The 15,124-nt window shown below is 44.9% G+C and overlaps 1 protein-coding gene across 1 annotated transcript in view; it reads right to left on the minus strand.

Moving 5' to 3' along the window:
* Positions 1-381: 381 nt before the first annotated feature.
* Positions 382-15,124, minus strand: part of ZNF385D (zinc finger protein 385D) — a 392,444-nt gene continuing 377,701 nt past the window's right edge. Inside the window, 4 exon segments of the mRNA XM_066628214.1 lie at positions 382-615; positions 2,863-2,964; positions 7,186-7,364; positions 12,074-12,189. Coding sequence (XP_066484311.1) covers positions 382-615; positions 2,863-2,964; positions 7,186-7,364; positions 12,074-12,189 — 631 coding nt within the window.

A 15,124-nucleotide genomic window follows, 5' to 3' on the forward strand; every position in this document is an offset into this window, starting at 1 on the left:
TCATAAGCAGGAAAGACACTGCAGGGGAAATACGTGCCAAAAAAGCACAGTCATAATGACTTCATACCTTTATATATATATAAAGGTATCCATATATATATCCATATATATATATGGATCACTTTTAAAATAGTTAATATTCAAGAGGAACACTTTCATCTGGAGAAAATACTGCCTCTTTCCCCTCTTTAGAAGTTGTTCAGATCTCTTATCAAAAGTCCTAGCTCTTCATTTATATTTATTTATATATATATTTATATATATATATAATTTTTTAAAATTTTTAAACTATAAATAAACACTGCATAGTTCATTGTCCTTGTTTTGCTTTTGCTCTGGAAAAAATTATTGCAGTACAAGTTGTTCCTTTGTTACTGGAGTTCAGTAAGGAGCAAACAGCACGGGCGTGTGGGTTGTCCGTATAGGCCCAGGGGCAGGTCGGAGAAGTCCTGGAGGGAGTGCTGAAGTCTGAAAGAGGGTAGCTGGTGGGGCTGTTCGAAGGCTGAAAGGGGAATTGACGGCCACAGCAGCAGCTGCCGCTGCAGCTGCCAGCGGGTTCGGTAGGATCCGTGGAGCCATTGGTTTGGAAGGTTCCTTTGAAAACACGAGTTTCACCTGTGGGAGAAGAAGAAAAAGCAGTTTGTATGACCGGCACTGAAGAACATTTCATGAAATACCTGGCAGAAAAGTTGATGAAATGTTTTGGAAACTATAGAAAGCTTATACATCGCCCATTCTGACAATGAAAATTAATAGCTACAAAATTGTTTCACACTGGACAAAATGGGGCATGAAATTTTGTTGAGAAAGGTGTGGATATTCTGGATATTACAAAATTTGAGTACTTAAAAAAAGCACATCCTAGCACAGGCTAAAATGGCCTCCAACTTTCTCTGCCCCATTTGCGGGCAGTAAAGGGTGATTTTTGGGTGGGGTTGCTTCTCAGCAGGCAAAACAAACCTGGTGACTGCAGCCCTCCCTTCCCTCTCTCCCAGCTCAAGATGAAATTTTAGCTTGGTAACAAGATAAGGATGAGGCTGACAGACAGTGACTTGCCCAAGCCTACCCATGAACAGAGGTGTTTGTTTCTGGAGAGTAAGATAGGATTACAGCCTACGTTTTCCTGAATACAATGGGCTTACTTTTGAATAAGGTAAAGAACAGTGTTCCAACACTTCTAGCTATGGAGCTTCCTCACTGAGTAGACCCTGGGTTTCTTACCAAGGTGACCTGCTGCCCAATGAGAAGCTGCTCTGTGCTCTCCAGCCCCTCCTCCACACTCACTCTTTCCTCAAATGGGCTTTTTCAACAAAACAAGATATGTGAGAGAACATTCCTACTTTTGTTGAAAAGGCCTGCAATTGTGTTTTGTTGAAAGGATCCAGCATGCTCTGCTGTTTAGGTAACTTTAAACAAGACCTAGGTGGAAAACGAGGCCATACCCAGAGGAGGCCATGCAGATGGAGGTGAGGAAAATGGATGGGAGGTTCTGTCTTTCCAGCTCCTGGCCTATTTGGCAACTTTCTTAAGAGCTGGGAGACAGGAAGATGGAGAGGCAGAGACAGGTGCAATAGGGCTTTCCCCCTTCTTCCTGGAGGAAGAAAGGTGCTGCTACTGTCTGGATCATCTTCCACTGAGCTGTCCCCCCTGCCAGATGATGCAACCAGAAGCCCTTGCTGTGAGTTCAGGGGCAACAAGATGAGGAGAGGAGTGCTGTACTGTGGATCTTCTCCCTACTTCCTCTGTCGCACCATTGCGCATCCCATTTCACAATCTGAGCGCCTTCCTGGCTAGCTTAAAGCAGACAAATGGGCTGGGAGACAGAGAGGTAGACCTCCAGCCCCTTTTGCATATCTCCACTTCTGCTGCCCTGCACTGAACAGTCTCCTCACACCACCCAGATTCTGTTTAAAAAATCCGAAAGAGCAGAGCATGATGGGTTCCCACACCCCTGCGCTGAGATCCTGCATCTTTTTACTAAAAAGACCTGCATGAGGAAAGGGTGAGTTGGGAAAGCAGGGGATTGGATTGCTACTTTCCATGTGGTTTTGGGGGTATCTGCGGTGGGGAATTTGCATCGAGTGGTGGATCATCTTAGATCATCCCTACTCTTCCTACTTACTTAGAGTAGGTGGGATGGGGATCAAAACATGGACGGGATATTTCTATTGGTGGTGAGATGGGAGGGACAGTGGGAAGATGTCGGGTGAGGATTCCACCCCTCATTTTGCTACCCTTAAGCTTGCTGCTTGATGCAAGGACTTAAGATCATGTCATCTGTGAGCCAGACCTGTTTCTTATGTTAAGCACTGTGAATCACACTGCCCCTCTCTTTTCTATGACTATGAGTTCTCTGTCAAATCATCCATGTATCCCCAATCCCTGTGGTACTTATAACCTGTGCCTTGGCAACTTCTAATGGTGCCAAACCTCATAATTATTCCATCTGGAATACAAAATTTGCTGTATTTAAACTAAGATTCATGCCCAGGTCTTGCACAAAAATAAGAGAAAGAAAGAAAAAAAGAAAAAGAAATGAGTTTTTAAGCCCATTTAATATAGCAGCCAACATTACGAGTCAATTTAGAGCTCTCTGGGGAAATAAGAGTGAGTTATTTTACCAAATTTTCTCTACACATTTTTGTAACTGGCAGTCCAATTACAATTCAATGTAAGTTCACCCCCTATTTTATGGCAATTGTGCCATGGAAGCAACCTGAATAGAAATTAGTCTCAAACCCAGAATCTAGGCCACATTTTACTCTAAGCAGGTCACCTGATTGTATTTTTCCATTCTGTTTATCACCAAATTTCTATTAGAAAGTCCTCCCAGTCCCAAATTCAGAAAACCATTTTGCTTACCCCAAGAGGGTGTGTTCCCTTCTGGAGTTTGTTGTAGGGGCTGTATTTGGGTTTCGGGGGCTTTCCAGCAGCTCTGTCTTTGTGCCTTCTACTGCTTATGTGCTGGTTGAAAGCAAGTAGAACTTTAGTATTACAACTCTTCTAGAAATGAATCACATTCTTTTGCTGCTGCTGCTGCGCATCTCGGGTTGCCTTAAAACAACTCATTTTAAGAAGACTGACAAAAAACAACAGCGGATCTGTTTCACTTCCAAGTATCCCAAAGCAATTTTATATGGACAGAACAAAAAATGGTGTGCTTCCCCCCCCCCCTTAGTACAAACACCATAAACATTTTGTTGGCCCCTCTGCAGTGATTATGGCATCCAATATGGTTCTACTGTAGAAGTTCAGCAGGGCTGGAGCCGCAGGCAGCCTAAATGGGAGGCTGTTTGGGAACCACATGTACACTTGTCTGAATTATTTGGAAGAAGAGCATGACAGGAGAGCAATAACCAGAAAAATCAAGCCTTGTCTTGTAATGTCAGGATGAGCAGCTACAAAGATGATCAGAGATGATGAGTCTTGAACTGCTGTCTGGAAGAGGGAATTTTAAAAGGTGCAACTCCTCCCACCCACAGGACAAGCTGCATCTGCCGAAATCATCTCTTCTACCCAGCTGCTAAAAACCTAGAGTCCTTCCATCTGACCACCCATATGCAGCTGTTAGTCTTTTCTAGCACTGGCACTGCTTAGGATGGGCTCTTAGCTAGCTTGGCCTCTATGCTATTGAGTTATATCTCTTGGTTTTGCCAGAGGCCATCCATGTGAACAAGTGGCTCTCCAGCCACTGCTTTTCATTGCTCCCTGTGGCAGCTGCCTCCATATGGCAAACAATTTGTCTGCAGCAGCTTTCTCTGTGGAAGAGCAGCCCGCCAGTTAGCTACAACAAACACACAATCTAGAGGGTTTCATGCTTAGAAGGTTAAAGTGCATGACTAGTCACCACATGGAAGTCTCTAGCCCAGTGTTTCCCAAACTGTGGGTTGGGACCCACTAGGTGGGTCACGAGCCAACTTCAGGTGGGTCCCCATTCATTTCAATATTTTATTTTTAATATATTAGACTTGATGCTACCATGGGATGTGATTGCATTTGAGGAAATGTTACAGACCTGTACTTTTAACAAGCTACTATGTGTAGTCTTTTAACAATGATAGTAAATGGGACTTACTCCTGATTAAGTGTGGGTAGGATTGCAGCCTAGGATTGTTAAAAATGCTCCTGCTTGATGATGTCACTTCCGGTCATGACATCACTTCCGGTGGGTCCTAACAGATTCTCATTCTAAAAAGTGGATCCCAGTGCTAAATGTGTGAGAACCACTGCTCTAGCCTTATATGGTTCTTCGTGACAGCTGTTTCCAAGGAGTGATCCATTTGCTTGTAGTAACCTGCCACATGGGGAAAGGCACTCAGAGACAGGCAATGTGCCCACGGGCAGCCCAATCCTGAGCTGCCCGGAGCGCAGGGCTGCCACAGCACTGAAAATGGCTGCCATGGTATCCTGAGCACAACTGGGCAGCTGCCGGTGGCTCCTTGGGAGAAGGTAAGTAGCTCCACAATGGGGCTACTCAGTTCTGCAGCAACCCTTGGGTTGCCGTAGAATTAAGAGCCTCTGTGTGGGGCCAGTAGCCTGACACAGAGGCTCTGGATATGGAGGAGCAGAGCTCCTCCGGTCCCACCTCCCTCCTGCTCCATTCCCTCCCCAGGCGTGCCTCCTCCCCGCCAACCTTCCACCTTCCCCCTGCCTCCCCCCATTCCCCTACCTACCTCTCCGCTGCCCTGTAATTCAGGTGACTGCCAGGGGGCGGACCGCCTGTTGGCACTGAGCTAGCACTGGCGCTGGAGCGGCACAGAGGGCTGCAAATGTGCTTTATGGCATGTTTGCAACACTCACCGCCGGCAGAGCACCAGCGGTGCAAGCTCAGGATTGGGTTCTCAGTGAGCTAAGGCAGAAACATGCTTTTTTGTGTGTGGTGGCACATAATACCAGCAATTATTTTAATAGCATTTTTTTAAAAAAAAGTGTTCAGAATACATTGCGTTCTGATGTGATGGTTGTCTTCCTTATAACCTTATGAGGTAAGCTTGTATTATTATCCCAATACTCATGTGAGGTGGAGATACTTGTTGGCCTTCTAAAGACACCAGCCTAAGTTCCATCGGGACCCAAAGTGATGAACTGCATGCCACTCCCTTTACCTGGCAGTGCACCCACTGCTCCTCCCTCTTCTCCCAATCCCTGAATTTTTAGAGGAGCAGGGTGATGGATGGGCAAGAGAAGAGTGGCGGGCTAGAGCAGCTCCAATGTTCTAGCCTACCACTCTCCTCTCCTTCACACATTCTCTTTCCATTCCATTTCAAATCCAAGGAGTGGGGGGAGGGGGAGGAGCAACAGGAAAGCTGGCAAATGGAGGCAGGAGGCTGTACCCCCGACCAATTCACTTCCTGAGGTGATCATCTCAGTCGGCCTCATGGATGGGTCAGCCTTGGCTGGTTGAGATGATATTTAAATTGGCGGTCAAACCTCCTGACTCACATCTCACACACTGAACTATACCAGAGCAGAAAACCAGTTGTCTCAGGCCACCTTTAATGCAGTGGCTGTTCACGGGTTATAGCCTTCTCCACTGAAATTCCTCTGACCATCCAGCTTTATCCAGATAGGAATTATAATCCATGTAGGTTCTATTAAATTTGAGGGTAACTTTCCAGTATAGGATTTGTTGAACTCCTTCATATTTCAGAATGCAGTTTGCTATTCTTTCAGAGGAAGAACAAACTGCATTCACTTACATTTTATATCAGAGCAGGGCAGGCATGAGTGCTGTTTAGTTTCTGTAATGATAAAATCCCTTCATAAGAAGATATACAAAGAAACTGTTTTGCAGGGGGAAAAAAAAATGGGTTTGTTCATCTACTGCGGGTTGGATCCTGTGCCCCCAGATAACCTGTCTGGGAATGGCAGTGATGAAGCTTTACTGTTCTGTGCTGCAGACACCACTTTTTGCAGTCTATCTTCATTGCAACTTGTACCAGGCAGCCACATCCCGCCCCTGCCCCCCCGCCCCGAATCGGGTGGAGAGCCTGCTGGGGCAGTGGGCAGAAGTAGCTGCCCGGTGCAAGTTGCAACAAAGATTGGCTGTGAAAAGTGGAGGCGGTGGCACAGAATGGTAAGGCATCACCACTGTGGCGCCCAGATGGATTATCTGGGGATGCAGTGGGCCACAGTTTGGAGACTGCTGATCTCAGAGAACGACTGAAAGGAAGTCATGTAATGACAGTTTGGAGGTGATTTCTCTCAAGTAAATAAAATAACCAAATCGAGAAAGGGGGAAAAAAAAATCAGTCTTCTGAAAAAAAGTACACACGTCTCCACACCCCTTGCCTGAGTACACATTATTGCAGAGCAAATAAAATGATAGATTTTCTGAAACAGGCTGGTAACTTGGAGAAATATGCCACCTTCATTGGCAATTTTACACCAAATAGGATATAGGACTGAAAAGAAGCACAAAACAAAATTTACATGAACGGTGCAGGTATCAAAGCATCAAATCACAAAGCGATTTCACACCTCATAGTGGTTCCCACACAGTTACGTCAGGAACTATAAGGCTGATGGGCTTGTAGCCAGGCTGCATTCAGAGCAGGCTGCTATGTGAGCAGGCCGCTATGTGAACCAACATCTTCTCCACACTGATTTCTGTGAGAGTGAAAGAAAACACCTCTTGATGCCTTTTTAAACTGACCTATGATTACTCTTCCACCTCACAGACAAACACCAACTGCCTTGTAGGAGGAAAGGCCAACATGGCGAAGAGTCACCATTACCACTTCCACTCTGTGGTATCTTCTTAAGCATCTCTCACAGAGAGGCCCTGTGAGGTGAAGGAGAAGAGGCCAAGAAGGTATGACCTCCTTTTAATTTTGTAATATTCTATAAATATACCCCCAAAATACCTTGGGCATCACCTAAGGGGGAGGGGGAAGTGAGATAGAAATGCTTTAAATAAACAAATCCACTTTTCAGAATTGGGGTTCTTCACTGCAGAAATTGTAGAGGCCACTGGAGAGCACCCGCACAGGAGGGCCAGTTCCTACAAATGGTACTTAACACATGGCACAGCCTGGTCACAAGCCTGTCAGTGGTTGTGCACACTCCTACAGCATGGGAATGACATGTGAGCCTGTCCACATTGACAGTTCTTGATAGTTCATATTGGTAGTTGTGGAAATGAAGAATGAGTGGCCAAAAAGGAATGCCTCCAGAGTTAAATACCTGTTTGAGTTGTGTCTCCGAGTTTACGTGCACATCACAAATTTCACAGTGAAATGTTTTGTTCTGAAGTCCTGTGTTTCCTTTATTAATGGGCCCTTTGCCTTTGACGCCTGCCCGGGGAAAGGCCTTGATAGTTCCACTCCCATTTCGAGCTTCCAGCATAGTTTTGTGCTTCGTGCCTAAAAACATTCAGAGAAACATAATCTTAGTAAGTTGGATGGACTGTATTATCATTTCATCTACATCTCAGATTTTTGCCTCTGATGTGATATCATAGGTACTACTCTGCATTCCCCATATCATCATCATCATCATAATTAAGCAATACTTTAATATTTGATTACTTTACACTTAACGGTGCCCATTTATGCACGGAAGCAAATGGCCAATATGTAATAACATGGTAGGAGAGGCCTGAGGTGAAGTTAAATGGATGTCTTATTTTTATGGCCTCCTGATGCTAAGGAAACATGTGCTACTGAAATAGAAAACCACAGCAGCTCTTAAGATATTGGTTTGAGTCATTTCCACATATTTTTTTCCCAATACAGTTTTATCAAAAGCGAGTGAAATCCTGGTGCTGCCACTGAAATAATTAGCCAGTGTCAGCAGTTGAGCAACTTGAGTGCCAGCTGAGGGCTCAGGGCCATCAAAGGGCTCATGGGTGATCCCTGAGGCCCTGATGAAGAGATGCCAGCCGCCAGCACGGCAACTAGGAAGCAGTCCAAGCCACTGGTGCTAAGATCAGCCACCATCTTTCCTTACCTATAAATGCAGTGGTTCCCAAATTTTTTCAACTTCTGGCTCCCTTGACCTACTGGGTCATTGGCCATGGCTTCCCACTAGGGCTACAATCCTATACATTGTATAGGATGGCAGGATTTTCATGAGTATTCCACAGCTCTAATGACTGGTTTCCATGGCTCCCCAGGGAGCCATGGCTCACAGTTTGAATACCATTTCTATAATGCAATGCTCCTGCCCACCCTATTATGTCACTGGAGTCAACAACAGAGGTGAGGACATTGCATCATAGGTAAAGAAAAAGGTCAGTCACCAGCATAGCTCCACCAACTCCAGCACCTCAGGGATCCCCCAAAGACAGTTGGCCAAGGACCCTCATGAACAATGGCACTGTAATTAGAGATGTCACAAGAAATAATCAGGATAAGGACAGGGCAAACTAAGAGTCCAATCCTTTTGAGCTACTGTACTGCCAGAATATGTGGTAGTGAACAAACATGTTTCAATACCTCTAGCCACCCTGGATGTTCAGGGATGTTGACCATACAAATGGCCAAAATGATCTACTGCATTGGTTGCCCATATGTTAACATTCATTGTTAGTGGCTAATGTTTTATGACAGAAGAAAAGAATGGCTTTGAATAACAGGTCAGTGTGCCCCTTAATACCACTAAGAGAAAGACGTTTAAACCTGGTATACAATGGTTATAGCACTGGTTCTAAAAACACTGGAAAACCAGATCAGCAAATGGATTCTAGACAACAATTTTTTAATACAATGCTGTGAAACAGAACTAAAGCCACAAAATCAACATGGCATCCCCACAGTTGCCAAAACAACATGTTCAATACATTAGAGGGAATCCAGTTAAATGGGTCAAAGTCCTTTGAAAGTTAACACTATATTGGACTATGCCAAGAACCTATAACAAAATGTATGAAAAAATGGAATCTATTTTTTGAAGAAGATACCTTGACAAAATATAAAGTACAATAGGGACAGGCTCACCTGCACAATTATTGTGTTTAATGTTAAGGACACTATGCTGAAATTATGACTTTTGGACATTTAATACATTAGTTACTCAAACACACACACACACACACACACACACACACAGAGAGAGAGAGAGAGAGAGAGAGAGAGAGAGAGAGAGAGAGAGAGAGAGAGCTTCCTTTCTAAGTATTAAACAATATGGAACCTGGATGCATGAAAATTACAGATGACAAGACTTTATTCGATTTACAATCAGTATCTATGTAGCTGAGCAACATTGCAAAAACTAGGATGCTTGTCCATATTAAAAAATGGATGAATCACATGCCCCTTGGTGTATTGCTAATCACATGACCTAGTCCTAATTGGGCTGGGTGCCAGCATAAATGGCAGTGACAGTTTTATAGCAGTTGCAACGCAGCCTTGGCTGGTGTGCACTACAGTCTCAGTTGCATGCACCAGGCAGCTGGCAGGCAGGCCAGAGTGACCTCCTATGTGCTGGCGGGTGACTGGAAACCCACTGGAGCAAATACTGTAGCACAGGGGCTGGAATGGGGAATGGGGGAGACTGGGAGCGGTGAGTGGAATGGGGAAGAGGGCACATCAGGCCAGGGGCAGGTTCAGCAGCAGTGGTGTACCCCAAATCCTTATCCATTCCCAGGTTGGATCTGCCTTCAGAAATTAACTTGGATTTGCGCCAATTATCAAGTTAGTGCAGTTCTGAGTTGACCTATTGGGCCCAATGTTCCCTTATCCCAGGAGGCTCTGGAGGCTGAAACTCCTTCACAGGATGCCTCAGCAGCTGTACCAGCACTGCTGCATTGCCAGGTGGGGACCTACAGTGGATTGGGCTGACAGTGAGATAATGGACAAGGTAGATTTGATACATAAACTATAGGGGATTCTAATAACACAACAAAGTCAATTATATTTCAGAGACACAAAATTTCTCAATGTCAGAGACACTGTGACTTGATTTCACATTTAGAGAATGATTCAACAAAAGAATAGATTCAAATGCATCTAGGAGGATGTGCATTTTAAATTATACTTTAAATAGCAAGTTTCATCTATTTAATTTTATGAGATAAATTAAGATGCATGTGGGGCAGAGAAGGGTATTGGGTGCAACTGAAAGGTACAATAGAGGATATTATAATGGAATGTGGTTATTATTGCTTACATAAGAAGAGCCCTGCTGGATCAGGCCCAGGGCCCATCTAGTCCAGCTTGCTATATCTCACAGCAGCCCACCAGATGCCTCAAGGAGCACACACAAGACCACAAGATCTTGCTGCCACCTCCCTGCTCCTAGCATTCTATTTACCCCCCAACGAAGACACCAGATTGCAATTGGGTTTAACTTGTGCTACTTTATTAAACGCAGTGACCAATTTTTAATGCATTCAACCTACTTGCTTTATAGTTGCAACTAAAAATGAATGACTATATAGTGCTTAGATAAGAAAAGATTCAGTTAATAATATCTCTATAAAAAGTATTTAGCAGACTCATTTCACTGGCATAGATGACATATTTTTAGATCTAAATTAAATACTGAGAACTTCTTAACTCTAATAGAAGTTCAGCAATGGGCATTAAAAAAACAGTTTGTGAAACTGTGGAATTTTTTTCTTGGAATACTTTCTAGAAAATTTGGAGATCATTAACTATCAGGTATCCTGCCTTAGAACAGAGTTTCTCAAACTGTGGGCTGGGACCCACTTGGTGGGTTGTGACCCAATTTCTGGTGGGTTCAACGGAGCCTCCAATGAAAACAAGGGTGATGGAAAGATCAGATAACTCATTGCTTCAAAAGGCTATTAAAAAATTAGATAGTTGCTAATTGCCTTGCAAAGAGCTGACCTCCTGCAGTCTGCAAACTTCTGTAAATATAGGGAGATAAATGTGTGAGCGTCTTTTTTCTGGTGTCTTTTCCAACTCCGTCAATGACAGGTAGTGGGGGCAAGTTAAAGCTGGGTCACATAACGGGCAGCCCAATCCTGAGCTGCCTGGAGCTGTGGGACCCGGCAGCCCTCCACGAGCGCCTAAGATCCTGCAGAGCTCAGCTCTGATCAGCTCAGATCTGCCTCTCCCCCGCCCCCACGCCTCCCCCCTCCCTGGAACGCCTCCCCCACACCCCCGACCATGCCTCCATTCCCCATTCCGCAGCCCGGGTGGTGGCTCAGTGCCAGCTGGAGCTGAGCCACCTCCAGTGGGAGCCCGGTGGTAAGCCCCGCAAATGTGCCACTGTGGTCCACGCTGTGGAGGCGTGGCACAGACCACAGGATTGGGCCCTAAGACCCTCAATCCTTGAGGCTACTCATTAGGGCTGCCTCATTATGAGAAATGGATTAAGTTTATTGCAAATAAATATATAAACAAATAAATGTTTCTTTCTAGATCACCCTTTTAAAGTCTTGTAAAGTTAGGTGGGTCCTGATTCGGTGTAATTTTAGAAAGTGGGTCTCTGCGCTAAAAAGTTGGAGAACCACTGCCTTAGAGCAAGTAGTTTGTCTAGCTTGAAGCTTGTGAGATCTCTGCAAAGGATGTTTTCAAACGTGATACTGAGAACCTTTCAACTGGGATGTGTCACGGCGAATGCTGTTAGTATTGAATACCAAATGGAAGAGGGCCATTTTAAATCAAATGTACCTTTCAGTCAATTAACTTTTTCATTTGATTTGCAGGCGTGGGAGAAGCAGAAAACCAATTTAAGTGTCACTCGTGAAAACTGCCTCACTCGGAGTCCACACCGACAGTCGCATGCTTCTCCTTCTCTGTACAACCATGTCAATTAATGTGCTGTGCATGATGGGAAATAAATGGACGTAAGCAAACTGGTAAAGTGGTAGAGGGGGAGTTGTCACATTTGCCCGTAATGTAATATTTTGAGGCGTTAAACATTAAAATTTAAGGAAAGGATCACCAGAATGAAGTTGAATTCTTCCTTTTCCCTTTCACCTAGGACTTTTTTTTTTTTTTTTGCTTGTCATTTTTATTCTTTAATAGTTAATGAATTCAATGTAATTGCTGGTTTTCTGCTACCTCTCTCTCTTTTTCCCCCCTTGCTGCAAGCAATCTAATCTATTCAGGGGAGATAATTGCAGGGCTCCCGAGTCAGGAAAGAAATTGCTATATCTCACCACTGTTGTGCGCCTCCAACTGCGAGGCAGAGTTGACAGCAACCTTGCATAGTGAACAGTAAAGCAGCCGTTTGGCCTTCTCTTCCTCTGTCTCCGCCAAAGAGCATGTGCTGCTGCTGCTAGCGGCTGGGGTGGGGAGCTTCTCCACTTTGGAGGTGATTTCCGTCGTCATGACGCTGCTCTTCCGAATTTCAACTGTGGTGGTGGTTGGTATTGCTGGTGTCTCTGTTGTGTTGTCTGCTTTAGAGGTTAGGAAAACAAAAGCAAAAGAAGAGAGAAATAAAATTAGCATTCTTTTCAGGTAGGTAGAATTCAACAATGGTTATGAGGAAGTGGGGAAAAGGGACAGAAGAACTCTCAAGGAAAGGAGCTGATGGCGGGAATGATGTCATGAGAGATCCATGGTTGGCAACCTTCGGTCTCGAAAGACTATGGTATAGGCCTACAGCACCCAGTATTCCCAGGCGGTCTCCCATCCAAGTACTAACCAGGCCTGACCCTGCTTAGCTTCTGAGATCAGACGAGATCCCTGCTCATCCCTGAGAGATCCAATACAAGGACTATTTATTTTTTCACATTTTTATAACGCCCTTCCTCCAAGGAGTTCAGGGTGGTGTACATAGTTCCTTCTCTCCTTTTGTCCTCATGACAACCCTTTTAGGTAGGGGAGGCTAAGAGAGAGTGACTGGCCCAAGGTCACCCAGGAAGCTTTGTGACTGGGTGGGGATTTGAACCTGGATCTTCTAGGCCTAAGTGCAATTTCAGATCCACCGCCCCATCCTGGCTTTCAATAGACTGTTGCCCTGCAACACACACTCAGCTTCACACTCTTCTACTCTCAGGCTGCAATCCAATACACATGTACTTAGGAGTAAGACTCAATGAATTCAATTGGGTTTACTTCTGAGTAGACATGTATAGGATTGTGCAGCAAGTTCAAGTACTTGGGAAACCAGGGACAGCCTGCCCATGAGACAGTTTGAGGAAGTTGCCCAGGTTAGTGGAAGGGCAACCGCCTCCATCTACCCACCATCTTTGCCTCACCTCCTCTTCTTTGTACTCTCTGGATTCAAAGAGGAAGAAGGAACAGAGTGGAAGTCCAGGAGGGAGATGTGTGGTGGGTTAGAGAACAACACTCCAGTGGCATAGCATGGCTGGGGCAGATAAGGCAGTCCCCCCATGGCAATCTGGAGGTTTGCCAGGCTCCCCACTGGGGAGTGAGTGCAGCACTCGCTGCCTGAATGTTTGGAGCGGTGAGTGGAGCATTGAGGGGCCTCCCACCCACGCCTCTGCTTGCCTCCAAATTGGCACCATTCCAGAGGCAGGGTGTGTGTGATGCAATGATGTGGGGAGGGTGCCAGCCAACCTGGCAACATCACTGTTACACTCTAGCCTACCACTGTCCTCCACACTTCCTATTCTGCCCTGTGTTTTTTGAAGGTAGCAGGAAGAGGAGTGGTTGAGATGAAAACTGGTACATGGCAGGTAAAGGGGGACAGCATTTGGTGTACTACCTCATGTGCCTGTGCGTCTTGCAACAGCCTTGCTAGAAACAAAAACTGTCCTTAGAATTGCAAAGTAGCTCTGCCTGAATCTTTAACTAACAATCTCTCCAGACCACTGGTTCCCAGCCTGTAGTCGGTGAACCACAGGTGGTCTATTAAGACCCTCAGAAGTGATCCATGAGACAGTCAGCCTCTGGCCCAGCTGACCAAACACAACCAGAGTTGTGCTTGTGGAGTGGGGGAATGGGGGTCCATTTAAGCGTGTGCTTTATTTCTTGGGCTGTGTTGGTGCTTGGAGAAATCCTGGACATTTGTACCCATTCATTCATTCTAAGATCTATCTCTAATGTATTTATTTTTCATATTTAATTTTTTAGCCAGCCCTCGACACTGTGCCAGATATTTCATGCGGCCCTTTGGATGACAAGTTTAGAGACCCCTGCTCTAGACTAATACTAGAGAAGATAGGGACACTGCTGCTGTAGCTATACACCCCCAAGTCAGGTGAAAACCAAAGATATATGGTGACTATTTTGCTATGCTTTGAGAAGACAGAGACAATGGATTCAGTCTGAACTCTGCTTACAGTCCAAAGAGATAGAGGTTCAGTGAAATACATTTTAAGCATGCATTTTACAATTATGGCTTTGTGTTCTTTTTTTTTTTATTATACTTTCTAATTAAGTTCCTCAAATAATTTTTAACTGTGAAGTATTGCCTGCATTTCATTTTTTTACCTGTCAGCAATAAAATTGTCTTTATAATTAGGTCTAAAATCTAATTTAGTCCCTGGACATAAAATGAGCAATGAGGGAGGAATGCAACACAGTATCAGAGAAACACGTGGCATGTTTGTGCAGCAAAGCAGGAATTGTTTTCCTGAGATTAAATGTGGTCATTTCTATGCTGCTTAGAGCACGAGCAACAGAATTTTCCCCCCCAAAAAGAAATGTGTGCAAATTTGTTGGCACAGACAAATACAATATTGCTATTCATTCAGGATAAGAAGACCGTTCTATACTGCAAACCTGCACATTGGCTCAGTTCAGATAAGCTCCATGTCAAAGGAGCACCAAACATGGACACTTCCTCCTACTTTGCCTCTTTCCTCCATAAATCAGGTATAAAGCTATGGCAGAAGAATCCTTGCTTAGTAAACCACAAGAAAGTAGCAGCGTAGTTGGGCCAGCCGGCATGTGGAGCAGGAGATGACATGATGATGCCATCATGCCGCCCCCACATTGTCATGTCACCCCCCACATCCAGAAAGGCTCCGATCTGGAGCCAAACAGACACAGGGACGGGCACTTGGGTGGCAAACACTGTGCACTCCACCAAAGAGAGTGCAGCAAACCCAGATAGTGCCACCCCTTGCATTGGAGTGCATTGGAGTATTGCTATGCTATTGTAAGAAAGGAAATTCTTCAAGTTTGTCCTTCTGAAGCAGCATGTGTGGAGCACATGCATGTTCTCTTATGTGGGTTAAACTACACATAAGAGAGGTGGGGGTAATTTAGATCAGCCATTCTCAGTGGGAGCCATACCA

This window comes from Tiliqua scincoides, chromosome 5 (assembly GCF_035046505.1).
Source record: "Tiliqua scincoides isolate rTilSci1 chromosome 5, rTilSci1.hap2, whole genome shotgun sequence".
Lineage (NCBI taxonomy): Eukaryota > Metazoa > Chordata > Lepidosauria > Squamata > Scincidae > Tiliqua > Tiliqua scincoides.